At 65.7% G+C, this 18,302-nt stretch overlaps 2 protein-coding genes across 2 annotated transcripts; both read right to left on the bottom strand.

Moving 5' to 3' along the window:
- Positions 1-466: 466 nt before the first annotated feature.
- LOC141475604 (GRAM domain-containing protein 2A-like) lies at positions 467-3,029 on the bottom strand. The gene is made up of 10 exons (XM_074164045.1): positions 2,923-3,029; positions 2,586-2,769; positions 2,331-2,504; positions 2,131-2,229; positions 1,926-1,997; positions 1,751-1,810; positions 1,318-1,381; positions 938-1,042; positions 722-803; positions 467-578 (listed from the first exon to the last, which is right to left on the bottom strand). The coding sequence occupies exons 1-10, from the start codon at positions 3,027-3,029 to the stop codon at positions 467-469; spliced, it is 1,059 nt and encodes a 352-aa protein (XP_074020146.1).
- Positions 3,030-5,801: 2,772 nt separating this feature from the next.
- Positions 5,802-17,029, bottom strand: MFSD12 (major facilitator superfamily domain containing 12). The gene is made up of 10 exons (XM_074163775.1): positions 16,735-17,029; positions 11,669-11,879; positions 10,583-10,706; positions 9,500-9,697; positions 9,189-9,281; positions 8,995-9,087; positions 7,692-7,862; positions 7,336-7,430; positions 6,843-6,973; positions 5,802-6,214 (listed from the first exon to the last, which is right to left on the bottom strand). The coding sequence occupies exons 1-10, from the start codon at positions 17,027-17,029 to the stop codon at positions 6,120-6,122; spliced, it is 1,506 nt and encodes a 501-aa protein (XP_074019876.1). The 3' UTR covers positions 5,802-6,119.
- Positions 17,030-18,302: the final 1,273 nt, after the last annotated feature.

The following is an 18,302-nucleotide window of genomic DNA, read 5'->3' as shown; positions in this document are numbered from 1 at the left end:
AGGCAACTGCATGTCTTCAGGGAAGGGGCATCCTGGGGCACCCCCCAGCCCAGAGTGCCCCCAGAGGGGGGTCACATCTTTATTAATTAAATAGTTCTGCCTTGCCTGGCGCCAGGCCCCCCTCTGCCTGCCTGGGGGGGGGGCTGGGGACGAGTGGGTGGTGGGTGCCTGAACCCCAGCTAGCCCCCCCATGTATCTCTGCTCCCCCACCAGGAGCTGCCTGGGTTCCTCCTGCTGCTGCTCGAGGTGGGGGGAGCAAGACAGAGCTCCACAGCCTGTGTGGGGTCTCCAGGTGTACTGGGGGGGCTGGAAGACAACCCCCCCGAGCCTGTCCCCTTGGCTGGGGCCAAGCCTGGTGCCCCCATGATGGCTGAGTCCTTGCTGGCCTCACGTCGTCTTGTAACTGGGGGGGGGAGGCAGGGTGAGGCGGGTCTCTGCTGCACTGGGGACAGAGGGGCCACCCCACTCACTGGTGCGACAGGTTGAGGTCTGGCCAAGCCCCCACAGATGCCAACTGCTGCTCCAGCTCCACGATGCGCAGACCGATGTAGCTCGAGGACAGCAGCAGGGCCACCATCCTGGGGGACAGGCCAGTGTCAGGGTCACAGCTGGACAGGGGGACGGGGACGCTCCCATGGCCAGGGAGGTGTTGGGGCCACAGGAGAGCCCACAGCGGGGACGGGGACCCAGGGGGTGTGTGAGCAGGTCCCCAGGGACTCACAGCAGGAGGTAGATGAGGATGACGGTGCTGAGGGGGCTCAGCGGCGCGATGGTCTGGGCCCATAGCGCAGTGTGGGGTCCCCCTGCCAGGATGAAGTGGTGTCAGTGCCACTGGGCTGCTGGGAGCCCCAGTTGGCCCCTGCAGTTGGTGGGGCCCGGGGCCAGCCCTGGGATCAAGCCCCACCAGTGTCCCCCTCCCCAGGCCCCCCTGACCCACCCTGGGGGCTGGGTGGCTTTGCTGAGGGCACCCGCTCACCGCTGATCAGAGCCACCGCCACCTCTTCATCCTCCTCCGCTTGCCTTGGTGTTGGGCTCGGCCCATCTGCGTGACACCGGGTGACATTCCATGAGTGCCAGGGAGGGGACGGGGCATCCTGGGGACCCAGCAGGGCACACGGGGCCACAAGGAGCCCATCCTGCGTTCCCTGGCGCTGCGGGAGACACTGTTGAGGTGGCCGAGGGCTGTGCGGTCCCTCTTGGACCTTGCGTGGCCGGGGATGGGAAGCAGAGCCAAGGGCGAGCAGAGACACAGGGGTCGCACAAGGAGGGGGGCTCTGAGCGTGCAAGGGGGGGACAGGCTGTGGGGCAGCCACTTACCCGGCAGCTCCTGGAGGCTGTCTGTCCCCGGCGTGCTCTGCTCCAGGTCCGACTGGCTCGAGGTCTGAAAGAGAACAAGCCCCAGTTGCGATGCACATCCCCAAGGCACCCGCCCCACGACCACGGGGACACGAGTGGGATCCAATGGGACTCGTGCCAGCCCCTGAGGGTCCTGGGGTCTGCGCCAGCCCAGGATGGGGCTTCTCAATTCTACGTATTCCCCCCAAAAGCCTTCCCAGGGACCAGGCACCGACGCTGCCACTGCATCCAAGCTCATCCCAGCCCAGGGGCCCGGGGCCACGTCTCCCTCTCCCAAAATCATGGAATCGGGGAACTGTTTGGGTTGGAAGGACCTTAAAGATCATCCAGTTCCACCCCCTGCCCTGGTCAGGGACACAGGGAACTCCTCCTGCCGACCACTTCCTGGCCTTACCAGAGGCTTCCTAAGGATTTCCTTGGAGTCCGGAGAGTCTGGAGGGCTCCAGCTGTTGTCCTGGACAAGGGGAGATGAAAGGGGCTGCTGGGGGGGGGGAGCCACCCCCAATGGCCCTACAATGGTGGGGACAGAGCCCCCAGGTGCCTGCCCCCCTGTCCGGCACAGCAGGTACCTGCAGGTGTTTGCAGACCGACTTCAGGAGCTGGTAGGTGGCCTCCCGCCGGCGCAGTGACATGAAGAGGAACTGACGGGGAGCAGGAAGAGGGTTTGTGCCCTCGGTCACAGCCCAGAGCCCCCCAGCCATGGAGACCAGGACATCCCAAAGAGCCCCGGGCTGAGCTGCCCTCCAAGAACCCTCCCTGTCCCCGCTCTCTCACCTTCTCCCCCTCGGCCGTGCGGATGCTGAGCGCGTTGGGCACCAGAAGCGCCGTGTTGGTCTTCTTGAGGGCCGAGATGGAGGCAACGGGGACCACCGCCTGTGCCAGGTTGGGGGGGACAGGCAGTGTCACCGTGTCTCTGGCTGCTGCCCGTGCCCCCCCACTGCAGCCACTGGCCCCCACGCCTGTCCCCTGCCCACCTTGATGTCCTTGAGGAGGAGGCTGGAGTGGAAGCAGACGTGGCGGGAGGAGATGTAGAGGCGGCCACGGTAGGGCACCTCTCTCTGCCAGGCGCAGGAGAAGCAGGCCAGCAGCATGTCCTGCTCGGCGAGCTCCCCGAAGGCTTTGCGGTAGCTGGCAGCGCGTTTGCTCAGCTGGGGGGGGGGGAAGACCAGGGCGTGGGGTGGTGCTTGGGGCACATCCTCGTCCCCATGGGCACCCCACAGCCCCCCTGCACCATTGTCACCTCTGCCACTCCCTCGGCACCTGCCCCACGGAGAGCGTCCCACCAGGGCTGCAGGTTGGGGATCCCCCCTCCCGGGCCCTGGTGCCCCCAGACTCACCGAGGGGGATGGGTGTCCCTGCGCAGCTGCTGCCTCCACTGTCCCCTTGCAGAAGGAGGGGTCACAGGTTTTGGATCTGTCAGGAAGCAGCAGGCTGGGGGTGAGCCGAGGGGCTGCCACACACGCGGCCATCGTGTCCTCTCGCCCAGGCAGGAGCACCCAGGGGGGGCACGGCCACACAGACTGGCAGGAAGGGAGGGGCCGTGTCTCCGGGGGGGCCAGCACCCACCTGGCCAGCACAGGGTGCTCCATCTGGGCACTGCCCCTCTCCTCCAGGCTCTGCCACCGCTTCTCCTCCAGCACGCCCCGTCCCCTCCGCCTCAGCTTCCCCGCCATGACACCGGTCGCCACGCAGCTGGGGGAGAGGGGGCAGGTTGGGGGGGACAGTCCCCCCCACTGCCTGCCCCTGCAGCACAGCAGTTCCCACGGCGGTGTCCCCGGCCAGGCCCTCCCCCGGGAGGGACATGGAGTCAGGGCTCTGCCGGGACCAGGAGTGGGACCCGATGGGACTCGTGCCACCTCGAGCCCACCTGGTCGCACAAGCGCTCTCCCACCCCACAGTGGCACAGGGGTCCCCTCATCTGGCAGCCCCCCCGGTGCCCCCTCGGCTCCCGGTGTTCCCGTGGGGTACACACACCCCCATCCCAGCATCTCCGCGGGGACAGGCAGTGCCCCGGCAGCACCACCCCCCGCCTGCCCCCCTGCCTCAGTTTCCCCGGCCCTGCCCGGCGGGGCCGGGGGGGGGGGGGGGGTCCCGCAGGCGGCGGTGCGGGCCGTGGGGCCGAGGCGAGTTCCCGCAGGGAGCGGCGCGATCCCCATCGCACCGACCAGCTCCGGCAGCGGCCGCACCCCGGCCCCGCCGCCTCCCCGCCGCACCGGCCCCCAGCCCGCACCCGGAGGCGCCCGGCGCGGTGGGGGGGACGGCGTGGGCCGGGACGGACACCCTGCACCCCCAGCTCCGCTCCCCACGAGCAGGTGGGTGCCGGGTCCCCCCCGGTGCGGGGAGCGGGGTGCGCGGCCGGGCGGGCTCCCGAGGGCGACGGCTCCGTGGCCGGACCCGGGTGCGGGCAGCAGAGCCCCCTCGGCGGGGCGGCCCCTGCCCCCCTCACCTGGCAGCGGGCACGGCTGAGCCCCCCCCGTCCCGTCCCGCCTGCACCGTGTCCCCAACTCCTGTCCCGCTCCTTCCAGAGCCGTCCCCGTCCCGCAGCCGCCTCCTCCTCCTCCTCCTCCGGCGAGGAAGGGCGAGCAGGCGGGGCCGCGGCAGGTTCGCAGGGAGGCGTCGGGGCAAACACCAGCCCGGGGGTGGCCAGTGGGAATCCGTGCCACCGAGCCCAGGGCACCCCGGGAGCTGCAAAGGGGCGACCGGGCATCACTGGTGCGCACACACACCCCCACACCCGGTGGGCTGTTAGTCACCCTGCCACCATGGCCACCTCACTGGGCCCGTGGGCCAGGGGAGCTTCTGCACGGGGAAGTGCCAAGTGCCACCCGGGTGATGCTGGCACTGGCCCCAGTGTCCCCAGCAGCCAGACCCCGGTGGGAGGAAAGGGGCACAAAGAATCCTCACCCCACAGCCGCCCACCCCGGGGAGTCATGGCCCTGGCTCCCTCCGCGCCCTGATGCAGTGTGGGACCCTGGCCAGGGAGAGGGGGGCTAAAACCCACCCCCACGTGTAGCCACCGTGGGCAGAGCTGCCTGAGCAGCGTCCCCTGCCCTCGCTGGGGACACCCGAGTGACCCCCCAGGGGGTGAAGGTGTGCTCTGCGGGCACCGCTGTGACACCCCCGGGGAGTGTGTGCGGGGGGGATGTCATCCACCCCCCGCCCAGGCCGAGCTGGCAGCCTCAAATCTACAGCACCCCCAAATACTACAGGGACTCCCCAGCATTGCCCCCCCGCCCCGCCCCGTGCCCGCTCCCCATCTCCACCCCCCCGAACAGTGGCTCCTGTGCCCCGGCCCCTCCGTGAGGCGGGTTTGGCCACCAGCCCCCTCGGGGGTCTCTGCCGTGGGGCAGGAGGTGGCCCCCCCCGAGGTCGAGCCCCACTGAGGAGAGCGAGGAGGCGGCAAGACAGGGCTGGGGGGGGTCCGAGCGGAGCCCGGGGTGCGGGCAGCGGGATGGGGAGAGGCCCTGCCCCCCCCCCCCCCCCCGGGGCACTGGGGCATGTGCCAAGGCCACCTGGCCACGCGCCAAAGCCACCGGGCCACCACCCCGCCTCAGCCCGCGCTCTCTGGACCGGGGCTGATAAAGCCTTTCCCACAGTCGTGTGTGTCCCCCCCCCCACGCCCGGGGGCACCGCCATGAACCCGGGCACGGCGGGGGAGGGGGCTGCAGCCCCCGGGACACAGCTCTGCCCCGCCCCCAGCTTTGATCCCCCCCCCCCCCCGCACCCATTTCTGTCACTCCAGCACCCATTTCTGTCACCCCAGGACTCAACCCCGGCCCGCCGGGACCCATTTCTGTCCTGACGGGACTCAGCTCTTGTGTCGTGTCGTCGTCCCCCCAGCTTTGTCCCCCCCCAGGGCTCATCCCTGTCCCCGCAGCACCCATTTGTACCCCCCTGACCCAGCCCTGTCGTCGTCCCCCCAGCTCCGTCCCCGCCCCGGAACGTAGCCCTGTCCCCTCCGGGACCCAGCCCCGTCCCCCAAGGACCCCCCAAGGCGCCCGGAGCCACCGGGGGGCACTGGGGACCCCGACGCCGCCGCGCTACATCAAGGAGAGCTCCCATTGGCTGCCCTGCCCCGGGGAGGCGGCAACAGCGGCGCGGGAGCCAATCGTTAGGCTCCAGCGCTGCTGCGCGGCAGCCATTTTGTTTGCGGGCGCAGCCGCCATCCTTGTTGAGGGCGGCCATCTTGAAGGCAGCTCTCCTTTCCTGAGGATAATCCACCCCTCCCCGGTGCTGGGGAATAACGGAGAAAAGGGGAATTACGTCGGCTTAAACCCCAAGAGAGCCCTTGTGCACCCCCCAAATCCTCTACACTGCTTCTGCCCTCCTCAGCCGTGGCGGTCGCCAAGGCCCTGGGGCAGGGAAGACACAGGGGCCATTTATCCACGGTTAGAGGTGCTTTGTTGTTGTTGTGTTTGTTTTTTTTTTTTTTTCTTTTTTTTTTTCCTCTCCTTTTTTCTCCTTCTTTAAAAAGTGCCGTTTGTACATACTGACCTTACAAAAGCAGGTTAAAACCGAGGGCCGGGCGTCCGCCCCCCCTATGCCGGGAGCGACCCCCGCAAAACACCGGCCCAGGGCCTTCTAGTGTTACACTTGTGCAAGCACAGGGTGACATCCTTCATGTGTCCCCAGGCAGGGCACGGGGTGGGGGGACAACGAGTCCAGTGCAAGGTGACGGGGAGACGGGGCCCAGGTGCCCCCTCCCCTGCCATGGGGGTCCCTCTGGGTGCAGACACCGGGGTGGCCAAGGACAGGGGCCCCGCTCAGTTGAGGGTACCGCTGCGGCCCTGTCCCTCCATGCTGTCCGTCCCGCTGTAGGACGTCTGCGTTCCGCTCAGCCCCTGCACGCAGACAGCACCTGTGGGGACGGGAGGGGAGGGACAGGTTAGGAGCCATCACGGCTGCTGGGGTGGCCCATCACGCACTGGGCTGGACCTTCTGGACTCTCCAGCCGCTGCCACCATGTCCCCAAGGCAGCATGGGGGGGTCTGTCCTCTTCCCCCCACCCCACAGCAAGACACAGGCACCCAGTGGGGCAGAGCCAGCTGCTCAGCAGGCACTGAGCCACTGGTGCCTGCGACCCCGGCCTGGCAAGGGGCAACCCATCCCCCACATTGGGCTACCAGCACGCAGAGCAGCCCCTGTCACCCCTCGGTGACCCGAGGGTCAGCACGGCCACGGCAGGGGTGGATCCTGCCTTCCTGCAGGGCACAGTGGGCAGGCACAGCCCCTGGCTCCAGGGCCAGAGCTGCCAAGAGCTGCAGAGGTGGGATGGTGGCCCTGTCCCATGAGGGTCCCCCCCGGGCAGGGCTACGAGTGTTCCCGCAGCCAACCCTGCCACCGCACCCCCAGCTGGGACAGGGATCCCACAGCTGGGGACATCTGGAAAGACACTTTTGCTTTAGCCCAGGCTGGCACAGAACACAGGGCTCCCAGTGCCCCCAGGCACATCCCCGGCTCCCCCCAGTGGCCCCAGCCCCACTCACGGTAGCGGATACGGATGGGCCAGATCATGATGCAGCACAGAGAGGCGACGGCGGCGACGGCAATGCCTCCAGTGACCAACACCATCACCCAGTGGTAGAAGCTGACACAGGCAGAGCAGCAGAGCTCAGTCCTGCAGGAAGAGGGCAGGGACGTGGCTTGGGGGCCAAGGCTGGAGCATGGCCCAGTGGTCCCCAGTGCCCTGGGGCTGCTGACAGCAGCCCCATGTCCTTGGGGTCAGGACTGGTTCACACTGGGATGTGAGGGAAAGGACCAGGGCAAGGATGGAGGGCAGCACCCCAGACACTGAGATCCCCAGCCCCTTCGTGCATCCCTCGCCTAGGGCCAGAAGAGGAGTTGAGGCAGGATTTAAGACAAATCGGAGCTGGTTTCTACCCGTGTCTCGCTCTGAACCAGGGACATTTGCTGCTTGGCCCCCCAGCCATGTGGCTGGAGCTGCCAGTGGCAGGGTTCCCGCCCCGCAGGGATGCTTACGGGCACGGGTGCAGGTTCTGGATCACCATCACAGCCAGGCCGTTGGCCATCTTGTCTGTGAAGCTCATGGCGCCGTAGACGAAGGCACCGCTGTGCTGCAAGGGGAGAGGAAACCTCATGGCGGCTGCGCTGAGGCCAGCAGGCGCTGGCAGTGAGAGCCTTGTGCCCTCTCATGGGCAGAGCCCATATTACAGCAGGGCCTGGGCACAGGGAATGGGGCTGCCTGTGCCCCACAGCGCAGCCCCCTCTCAGGGCTCCCCGGCCCCCCGGCCTCGCACCAGTCACTGCCCCATCCCGCAGGCTCTGAGCCCTGCAGTGACAGCCCAGTCCGGCCCGGCCAGCAGGAGCAGACATACCGTGTTGGTGCCGATGAGGTCTGCCGTCATGGAGAGGGAGGTGACAAGGATGGTAGCGGAGCCAGCCCCGAGCAGCACGGCTGCCCCGTAGATCTCCGCTCCCATCTGCCTGGCCAGCGTCACCCAGGAGGCAAAGGCCAAGATGACCAGGATGCCCACGAAGTAGGTCAGCTGCTCCGGGCCAGCGTGGGGACAAGGGAGAAGGAACAGCTCAGACCCCGGCTCGACTGACACCCAGCGAGGCAGGGGCCAGTGGGAAGGGCACGGGGGCCACCTGCTGCTGACAACCCACGGGGGACAGCCCTGGCTCCCTCCCAGCTGGTTTGAAACAAGGAGCCCCCAAACACCTCGCAGTGGTCCAGGCTGTCTTACAGCATTGGCCGCAGCCTACGAGCTGAGGGTGCTTGCACAGGACACGGGGACACCCAACTGGGAGGAGAGGTGGAGGCTCACTAGGGAGGGTGAAGGAGGATGCACTGGAGAGGCAGACCCCTCCTGCTGGCACTGCAGACCCCAATGACTACCTCAGCCAAACCCTCCCTCTGCCTCTCATGGGGACCATGGGGCTCTTCCAGCCCGGTTCAGGGCTGACTCTGGACCAACATCGCTTTCCCCAGCCTCAGACTGTGCAGGACAGGCCCATGTCCCCCCACTTTTCCCACCCCCTGCACTGTGCAGCAGTGGATGCTGCAGCAGGGTGGCATCTGCAGAAGATGCAAGAGGTTTGGGGTGGAAGGGACCTTACAGTGCACCCAGTGCCACCCCCTGCCCTGGGCAGGCACATCTCCCACCAGACCAGGTGGCTCCAACCCTCTAAGCCCCCTCCAACCTGGCCTTGAACCCCTCCAGGGATGGGGCAGCCACAGCTTCTCTGGGCAACCTGGGCCAGGCTCTCACCACCCTCACAGCAAAGAAGTTCTTCCCCACATCTCATCTCCATCTCCCCTCTTTCAGTGTCAAACCCTTCCCCCTCCTCCTAGGGCTCCCCTCCCTGATCCAGAGTCCCTCCCCAGCTTTCCTGGAGCCTCCCCGTTTAGGGACTGGAAGGGGCTCTAAGGTCTCCCCAGAGCCTTCTCTTCTCCAGGCTGAACCCCCCCAACTCTCTCAGCCTGTCCTCCCAGCAGAGGGGCTCCAGCCCTCCCAGCATCTCTGGGGCCTCCTCTGCCCTGCTCCAACAGCCCCAGCTCTCCAGCCAGGCTCAGGTGTGCCGAGTGCTCTGCTCACTCGTGTGATCAGGATCTGGCCCCTGGGCCCCTGCTCGAGTCTAACTCAAACGTCACCAGCCCCCCCCTCCCGGACTCACATTTCGACCTATCCACTTATTCACGGGCTTCATGAGGAGGGAGGAGAGGAAGCCACTGATGTACATCACCAGGGGGATGGTAGCGATGTATTTCTGCAAGAGACAGGGAGAAGACAGATGAGCTCCAGACCGTTGGCACAGGACCCCTGTCCACGCGACCTCAAGACGCAGGCAGGGACCTGCCCTGTGCCCACCTTGGGCAGCAGCAGTGAGTTGGTCAGGTACATGGCGATGTAGGTCTGGGACAGGTTGACGATGAGCCTGGTGGACATGTAGAGCACCGCGACCTGTGAGGGGACAGAGACAGAGCAGCACCGCTCAGGGTGGGAGGGAAAGGCTGGCACCTTCCATGCCTAACCCTGCCATGGCACAGATGCCCACGGGTGGTAGATGGGTGCCCAGTAGAGCCCAATTCTCCATCCTCACTTGCACCAGAGGGTGCCCACAGCATCTGGGCAGGGTGGCAGCCCATCAGAGGCACCACGAGCTCTGCCCGCAGCCATACCTGGTAGAAGGCAGGCTCCAGCAGCCAGTCTCTCCAGATCAGCAGTGGGCTCGGGGCGGTCGGAGCCTCCTTCTGCAGCAGTGGCGTGCCCTCCTCCAGCTGGGGCAGCGAGCCCAGCGGGTACGGCTTCTCTTTGGTGCCCAGGTGGAAGATGAGGGAGAACACGGCCCCCAGCCCCACCACAATGAGGGACAGGTTCTGGGTGAGGCAGAGGGGGGTAAGCAGAGCAGGGGGTGCCCTTTGCCTGCCCGTCATCCACCCCCCCACAGTCTGGTGATAAAGAGGGGTTCCCAAAAACCCAGGGAGAGCTCAGTGAGGCCCCTGCCCAGTGCAGTAGGTGGGATTTCAGGGCTCTGCTATTTCACTCCCTCAGATACCTCCCCAGCTGAGCCTTAGAATCACAGAATCCTTATGGTTGGAAGGGACCTTTCAGAGCATCGAGTCCACCAACCCAACCCTGCCCAAACCACCACTCACCCATGTCCCTCAGCACCACGTCTGCTGGCTTTTAAATCCCTCCAGGGATGGTGACTCCACCACTGCTCTGGGCAGCCTCTTCCAAGGCTTGACAACCCTTTCGGGGAAGACGCTATTCCTAATATCCATCCTAAACCTCCTCTTGAGGTAGGGCAACTTGAGGCCGCTTCCTCTTGTCCCATAGCCTGTTCCTTGGGAGAAGAGACCAACCCCCCCTGGCTACACCCTCCTTTCAGGGAGTTGTAGAGAGCGAGAAGGTCTCCCCTCAGCCTCCTTTTCTCCAGGCTGAACACCCCCAGCTCCCTCAGCTGCTCCTCACAAGACTTGTGCTCCAGACCCCTCACCAGCTCCGTTGCCCTTCTCTGGACCCGCTCCAGCCCCACAATGTCCTTCCTGTCGTGAAGGGCCGAAAACTGGACACAGCCCTCGAGGTGGGACCTCACCAGTGCCCAGCACAGGGAGACAGTCACTGCCCCGGTCCTGCTGGCCACACTATGGCTGACACAGGCCAGGATGCTGTTGGCCTCCTTGGCCACCTGGGCACTCTGCTGGCTCACATGTCACCCAGGGCAGAGAGGACCCCAGGGATTGAGCCCTGGCACTTACCCGAAATATAGGGACATCCTGGATGCCCAGGTGCTCTGTGCGGTCGGGCTGGTCCACCTGGAAGTTCAGCAGGAGCCAGGCCAGGCCATAGACAGTGATATTGGCCATGACGGTAAAGGCGTACCTGAGGGGACAGAGCACCTCAGGGTAACGTGGAGGGACAAGCACAGCTCCAGGCACAGCAGGGACACCTCGATCGTAGGCTGCCCTCCAAGCCAGGCATGCTACAGCCAGCTTTGTACCCCGTGTCATTGCTGAGGTGACACCTCCAAGAGCACGCAGCATCTGGCCAGGCATTAGCCTTACTGGTGCACCTCCCAGCATGCCCAATCCAAGCCTTGGGGTGTAACTGGGAGGAAACCAAGACCCCTCCAGATCAGTCTGTCCATAGTCACAGCTCCCCTCTGCCCCAAGGATGCCCCAAGCTGCCCATCCCGGTGTCCCCAGAGCCGGACTCCTTGTCCCCAGCACTGCCCCACATCCTCCCTGCCCCACTGCAGTCCCTGCTCATCTGCCGCGAGGGGAACTTCCTCCCACTGGGGAGACAACCAAGCCCTGTTCTATCTGAACACTCCTTCCCACAGCCTGATCCTGCCAGGTACGTGGCGCTGAGCCGTGCTCCCCACACAGAGCTGCAGGCACTGCCCAGCCTGGCCCTGGGGGCATCCCTACCCACAGGACAGCCCCAACAGGTCCCTGCCCACCACCCCCCACGGGCATCCAAGGGGAGGATTCCATCCCTCCCCTGTGAGCATCACCCTCCAGCCCCGAAGGAGAAGTGTCCCCAGCTCAGGGAAGTGCCCCATGGGCTGTGTCACCAACATCCCTGGCATCAGGACATTCCCTCCTGCTACCAAAGGGTTTGGGCCACCAACCCAGAAGACCAGTGTCACTTGGACACATGCTGCAGGACACCCACAAAGCCCAGTCCCAATCCTGCTGTACCGAGGGCTCGTGTACCATGGCACACAGGGGACATCAGACCCCTGGCACACAGGGGACCTCTTGTCACACAAGCGATGGGACCTGGCACAGGCAGGGCTGCTCCCCCGGGTTCAGGGGACACCCAGGTCTGGCCATGCTCACCTGAAAGCCGTGAGCTCAACCTTCTCATGGTCACTGGTCACCAGCTCGGGGATGAGGGAGAGGTGGGAGATCTGCGTGGCCGCCCAGCCGAACTGGAAGATGATGATGAAGGGGAGGTAGTAGATGAAGGCTGCCCACTGTGGAGTGCTCTCCTTGCAACCCAGGCAGGGGTTGAAGATGAAGGGGAAGGACACGAGGACGCAGGTGGTGCCTGGGAAGAGAGTGGAGTGGTGAGAAGCTGCAAACCCTGTTTCCCTGGGACCCCAACGGTCCCTGTTGGCTCAGACAGACAGACACAGACAGCCCTCTGCTGGGACAGGTCCTACCCCACAGGGTTGGGGAAGGAGGTGGGCTTGGAGCCCCAGACCCCCCCTCACCCTATCCTCCACAGGGTGATGCCCTTCCCTCTCGCACCCAGCGGCGAGACAGACATGCAGACACTTTTCAGCAGACTTTTCCCCAGTCAAGTTCCCCCCCAAAAAAGTCCATTTCACACCCGCTCTGTCCCCCTCAAAATGCCAGAGGACAGACCCTCATGCCATCACGACACACAGCCACCTGTCCCCATCTCCAGCCTGCAGATAACCAGCCCCAAGGACACAGGCCGCCCTGCCGCCTGCCCACAGGTGATAAGGCGCCCCGAGGGCCAGGAGGGCTCCGGGCTGTCCCGCAGGCACAGGGCCAGCCCGTCTGTCCCCTTGTCCCATCTCCCATGGGGCTGGCAGAGGGACCCACGCTCCCTCCACGCTTGCAGAAGTCACCTGCAGAGCGGTGGCCAGGGACACCCCCGGTGCAACGGGGGGGGACAGGAGCAGATCTGCCCCCCACGCTGGGCTCGGAGCCACGGGAAGGTCCCGGCTGAGTCAGGGACAGCAGGGCCAGGCTCCTCCCTCTGTCGCAGCGTGACGGCGGGGACGCTGGCGTGGGGACGCCTGCCTGGAGCAGGCAGGGACAGGCTGGCTTCTCCCTCCCCTGTCACAAGGTTACGGAGCAAATCTGCTGAGATGCTCCTGAGGCCCAGGCGCCAACGTGGAGACAGCCCATGCCCTGTCCTGCGTGTCCCTGGCTCCACGGACCGCTGCTAAAGAGCCACAGGAACTTGTTCCTATAAGTGAGGGGAAACCACAGCGCTTTGCCATGTCCCCAAGGTCCCCTCTCCAGGGGACCTTGCAAGATCCGCAAGATCCTCCTTCTCAGGAGCAATTTCTCCTCCTCTCGCTTGTGAATGGCAATTCCTCCTCCCCATCGCTTCCACATGGCTCAGCCACCCCAGCTGCCACAGGGCTGGGACAAAGCTGTTCTCCTTGCACTGAGGGCAGGCAGTGACAATTCCAGCCTGGATCCATCCCGAGCAAGGACCCCGGCAGGGTGCTGGGTGCTGCCCTGCATCAGCTCAGAGCTGGCTCTCGTGCTCTAGGAGCTCCCCAAGGACAGGGGACTGTTGGAGCAGAGCCAGAGGAGGCCCCGGAGATGCCGGGAGGGCTGGAGCCCCTCTGCTGTGAGGACAGGCTGAGAGAGTCGGAGGGGTTCAGCCTGGAGAAGAGAAGGCTCCAGGGAGACCTTAGAGCCCCTTCCAGTCCCTCAAGGGGCTCCAGGAAAGCTGGGGAGGGACTCTGGATCAGGGAGGGGAGCCCTAGGAGGAGGGGGAAGGGTTTGACACTGGAAGAGGGGAGATTGAGATGAGATGTGGGGAAGAACTTCTTTGCTGTGAGGGTGGTGAGAGCCTGGCCCAGGTTGCCCAGAGAAGCTGTGGCTGCCCCATCCCTGGAGGGGTTCAAGGCCAGGTTGGAGGGGGCTTGGAGCCACCTGGTTTGGTGGGAGGTGTCCCTGCCCAGGGCAGGGGGTGGCTCTGGGTGGGCTTTAAGGTCCCTTCCAACCCAAACCAGTCTGTGATTCTGTGACTTGGGCACACCATGTTGTCTCTGCCCCAGACAAACCACCCAGACCAGGCCTCCTCTGTTCCCTGCTACAGGGGTATTGGTTTTAACCGAGCCCCGTCTGGAGGATCAGGGCGGCTCTGCCCCCTCCTCAGTCCCAGGGTCCTGTGGGACCCCTAAGGGCTGTGAGGGACTTGCCCAGGTCCCCAGGGGAGCTGGGGCAGGAGCTGTGGTCCCTAGGCTGCTGCAGCCACTGCATCAGCCCCCGCACCATTGCTGCCATCACACACGCAGAAGACTCCTGTCACTCCCTCCTCCTCATGGCCCCCAGGGACAGTCAGTGCCCACCACGGGGGCCACCCCCATGGAGCCGTGTGGGCTGCATCCCTACACTCACATGTCCCCAGCTCTACCCAAGCGAACTCAGCTTCACTGTGAGCCAGAGACCCCCAAGACTGCCCTGCCCATCTCTGCAGCACCCCGGGGCAGGCAGCAGAGGTCCAGGCTCTCATCTCCTGGCCCTGCAGGGCAGGATCACAGGGATGCCAGGCTGCCGGGACACGTCCCCGGGGCAGGGAATTTGGAACGGCGCTGCCAGACTGGCTCCGACAGGCAGCAAAGAGCCGCTCACCCTGCCCACCCCGCTGCGGCAGGAAGCCGCCCCCCAGTAAAAGCCGGCATGTGGGGTGAGCCACCCAGGACCGCCGGCACTGGCAGCCCAGCACCGCGGTGGGGAGATGCCACCGATAGCAACTCGTGGTATCTCCCCCCTACCACCCCGAGACTGCGGTTTCACAACGTTTCCTCTGATCTGAGCACGAGTTGCCACCAGACGAGCCGCTCCGCTCCCACACGAAGCATCTCGCCGCAGCGTGACCGAGTGTGCCCAGAGCGGTACCGGCACAGCCAGTTCCAACAGGTTTGCCGGCCCCGCTCGGTCGCACCGTGGTCAATGTAGGAATAACCCGTGCTCCGGCCAGGGAAACGCAGCTCCATCTGTGCCTCCGTCCCCCAGGGCCAGGCAGGGAGCGGAGCCACTTGGGGTAGCACAGTCCCCCGTGCAAGCTGTGATTCACGACTTCCCCTTTGGCAGCGAACCTGCCTGGGGAGGAGGGGAAGCACACAGTCACTTCCCTAAATCTGGGGCACAGATCAAGCTGACACTGCGGCGGGGGGTGAAGCTGCCCCCCACGCCCCCTACCACCCTCCCTGACGTGCCAAGCAAAACTGCAGAGAGATCAGCCACCGAATCAGGCCATCGTTGGGTTGCATGAAGTGGTTGGCCAAGATAAATTTGGGATCAAGATAAGAGCACCCACACTACAACCGTCCTCCCTCCGCACGGGTCCGCTCCGGGAGAGCCAGTGCTCGGGCGTTAGTGGGAGGAAACACGGGGGGGTCTTTATCTCTGGCTGTCGTTGGACATTTCTTCACGCTAACTGCTCCGGTCCCCATCGCCAGGTCAGCAGCGACGGGGCAGGCTCCTGCACCGGTCATGGCACTGAGGACCCTTCTCCAGGTCACGCTGTCCCCTCAGAGAGGGACCTCGACACAGAAGTCCCCACCAGCCCCTGCACTTCATTGCATTTTTTGACCCCAGGGCACGACGCAAGACGAGTGCCTGGTAATAAGTCACGCTGAGCCGGTGCCTCCCCCTCATCCCCACGGGTTCCTTGCTCACCGCAGCCAGGCAGCGCTGCCAGCAAACACTGCACATGGGGCAAGGGCCCCGTGGTCACCCATGGGGACAACCGAGTGCTGCCTGGCCACTGGCAAGTCCCAGGTAAACCCCCGGGCTCCCGGGAAAGCCCAGATTTTACTGTCGGTCTCGTTTTTGCTGTAGCATCAACCATCCAAGCACACAACTCGATGCCACCCCCATGCAGGGGGACACAGGGACACCCTGCAGACCCCCGCCGCTGTTTAGGGGTGGCCTGAGGGACAGCAGGGACACCTGGCTACGAGCACCCAGGCAGCACCCACCACTGGGATGGGGACAGTGCCCAAGCAAGATGGGGACATCGCGGTTTCCCTTTCCCATCCAGGTTCAGCCATCCATGCCTGGGGGATCCCAGAGCACCCCGCTGTCCCCTACACATGGGGCACACTCTCACTGCCATGGGGTCGCTGCACCTCCCTATGGGGCACCCCAGAAAGGCACCTCCCGGTCTGTCACCGTCCATGCAGGCAACCCTGGGCCCATCTTCCCCCCTTCAGGGGGCTGCCCCTCCCAACCCCGATACTGCCTAGGGCTGGTTCACCCCCCACCCAGGGCAGCCCCTCTTCCATGGGGGGGCTGCTCCCTTCCACCCCAGGGCACCCAATTCCGCTCACCCCTGGGGCTGCCTCTCTCCATCTGGGGGGATCCCAGTCCCTACCTCACTGCCACAGGGGCTGTGCCCCCTGCCAGGCAGGGGGCTCCAGGAGGGCTTCCCTAGGACCAAGCCCCTCCACCCAGGGCACCCCAGAAAGGCTCCCCGGTTCCCCTCCCACCCAGGGCATCCCCAGGGCTGAACCCCACCCCAGAAAGTCATCCCTGGGTCTGACCTCCCCTCAGAGCACCCCAGAAAGGCACTCTTGGCCCCGTTCCCTGCCAGGACATCCCAGAAAGGAACCCAGGACTGGTGCTGCACCCCACAAAGGCTCCCCTGGGGCCATCCCTCTCTACTCAGGGCATCCCAGAAAGGTTCTCTTGGCCCTGTACCACCCCCAGGGCACCCCAAAAAGGCTCCCTGGTTCCCTGCCCATCCAGGGCATCCCCAGGTCTGAACCCCACCCCAGAAAGTCACTCCCGGGGCTGACGCCCCTCACTCAGAGCACCCCAGAAAGGCACCCACCCCCAGAGCTGAGCCCATACCCCAGAAAGGAACCCCGGGCTGGCGCTGCACCCCAGAAAGGCTCCCCTGGGGCCACCCATCTCCACCCAGAGCACCCCAGAAAGGCACTCACCCCCAGAGCTGACCCCATATCCCAGAAAGGAACCCCGGGGCCACCCATCTCCACCCAGAGCACCCCAGAAAGGCGCTCACCCCCAGAGCTGACCCCATACCCCAGAAAGAAACCCCGGGCTGGCGCTGCACCCCAGAAAGGCTCCCCCGGGGCCACCCATCTCCACCCAGGACACTCCAGGGCTCCACCCGAGAGCACCCCCCGAACACCACCGCACCACTACCCCCCCGCAGCACCCACCGGCGAGGTGCCAGGACTTCCTCCGCCCGTAGCGGCCGCAGCCGGCGGAGCGGTCGGCCTCGTAGCCCAGGAGCGGGGTGCAGAGCCCGTCGGCCGCCTGCCCGGCCAGCAGCAGGGCTCCGGCCAGGCGGTGCCCGTAGCCCAGCACGGCGTGCAGGTAGAGCAGCAGGTAGGTGAACCACAGCGAAGCGCACAGATCGTTCAGAAAGTGCCCGGCCGCGAAGCTCAACCGGCCCCGCAGCGGCAGCCCCGACGGCCCCGGCCCCGGCCCCGCTCCCGCCGGCGGCTCCGCCATGCCGCGCCGCCGCCACCGGCCCGCAGCGCCGGCACCGGACGGGACGGGGCGGGGCGGGGCGGGGCGGGGCTGCGGACGGGCCCGGGGCTCCCCCCCTCTTCGGCCGGGGCTCCCCCCACCTCGGCCGGCTCTGCCCCCGCCCCCCCCCACCTCGGCCGGCTCTGCCCCCGCCCCCCCCCCTCCCGCTCCGCCTCCCGCCGCCGGGGGGGGGGGGGGGGCGGGGAGGGATGCTCCGAGCCCCGGGGGGTTTTGGGGGGCGTTGGGGAAGGGGGTGAGGGCGCGGGGAGTGCTGGGGCTCCTGAGGGTGGGCGCTGGAAACAGTGTGGGAGGGTACTGGGGTCACTGGGAGGATGGGGTGACCACTGGGGTCATGGGGATCCCCCCCCTTGGGCGCATGCTGGGATTACTGGGAGCACTGTGGGGGGGGTGTACTGGCATCATGGGGACCCCCCACCTGGGTGCATATTGGAGTCACTGGGAGCAACATGGGGGTATTGGGGTCACTGAGACACTGAGGTGACTGCTGGGGTCATGGGGACCCCCCACTTGGGCACATGCTGGGATTACTGGGAGCAGCATGCGAGTATTGGGGTCACTGGGATGCTGAGGTGAGCACTGGGGTCATGGGGATCCCCCACTTGGGCGCGTGCTGGGATTACTGGGAGCACTGTGGGGGGAGTACTGGGGCCACTGGGATGCTGGGGTGACTACTGGCATCATGGGACCCCCCATTTAGGTACATATTGGAGTCACTGGGAGCAGTATGGAGGTACTGGGGTGACTGGCACCTCTTCAGTAAATACTGGGTGACTGGAACCAGCATGAGCAGTACTGGGGTCACAGGACCCCCCCTTGAAGGGTGTACTGGGGTCACTGTGATGCTGGGGTGACTGCTGGGGTCATAGCCCCCCCCCCCGTTTTGGGGGGGCACTGGGGTCACTAGGAGCAGTATGGGGGTACTGGGGTGACTGGGACCAGTATGAGCGGTAGTGGGGTCACTGGGAGCAGCAGAGAGGGGAGTACTGGGGTCACTGGGACTTGGTTGACTACTGGGGTCATGGGGACCCCCACCTTGGGTGCATGCTGGGGTCACTGGGAGCAATGTGAGGGGAATACTGGGATCACTGGGACTCTGAGGTGACTACTGGCATCATGGGGGGACTATCCCGGGGTCACCCTGACCATCCCATACTGGGGTTACTGAGAGCAATGGGGGGATACTGGGAGCAGTATGGGCAGTACTGGGATTGGTGGGTCCCCCTCCAGGGAGAGT

The sequence above is a fragment of the Numenius arquata genome, chromosome 25, assembly GCF_964106895.1.
Source record: "Numenius arquata chromosome 25, bNumArq3.hap1.1, whole genome shotgun sequence".
NCBI lineage: Eukaryota > Metazoa > Chordata > Aves > Charadriiformes > Scolopacidae > Numenius > Numenius arquata.
This window is presented reverse-complemented; position numbering and strand designations above follow the sequence as displayed.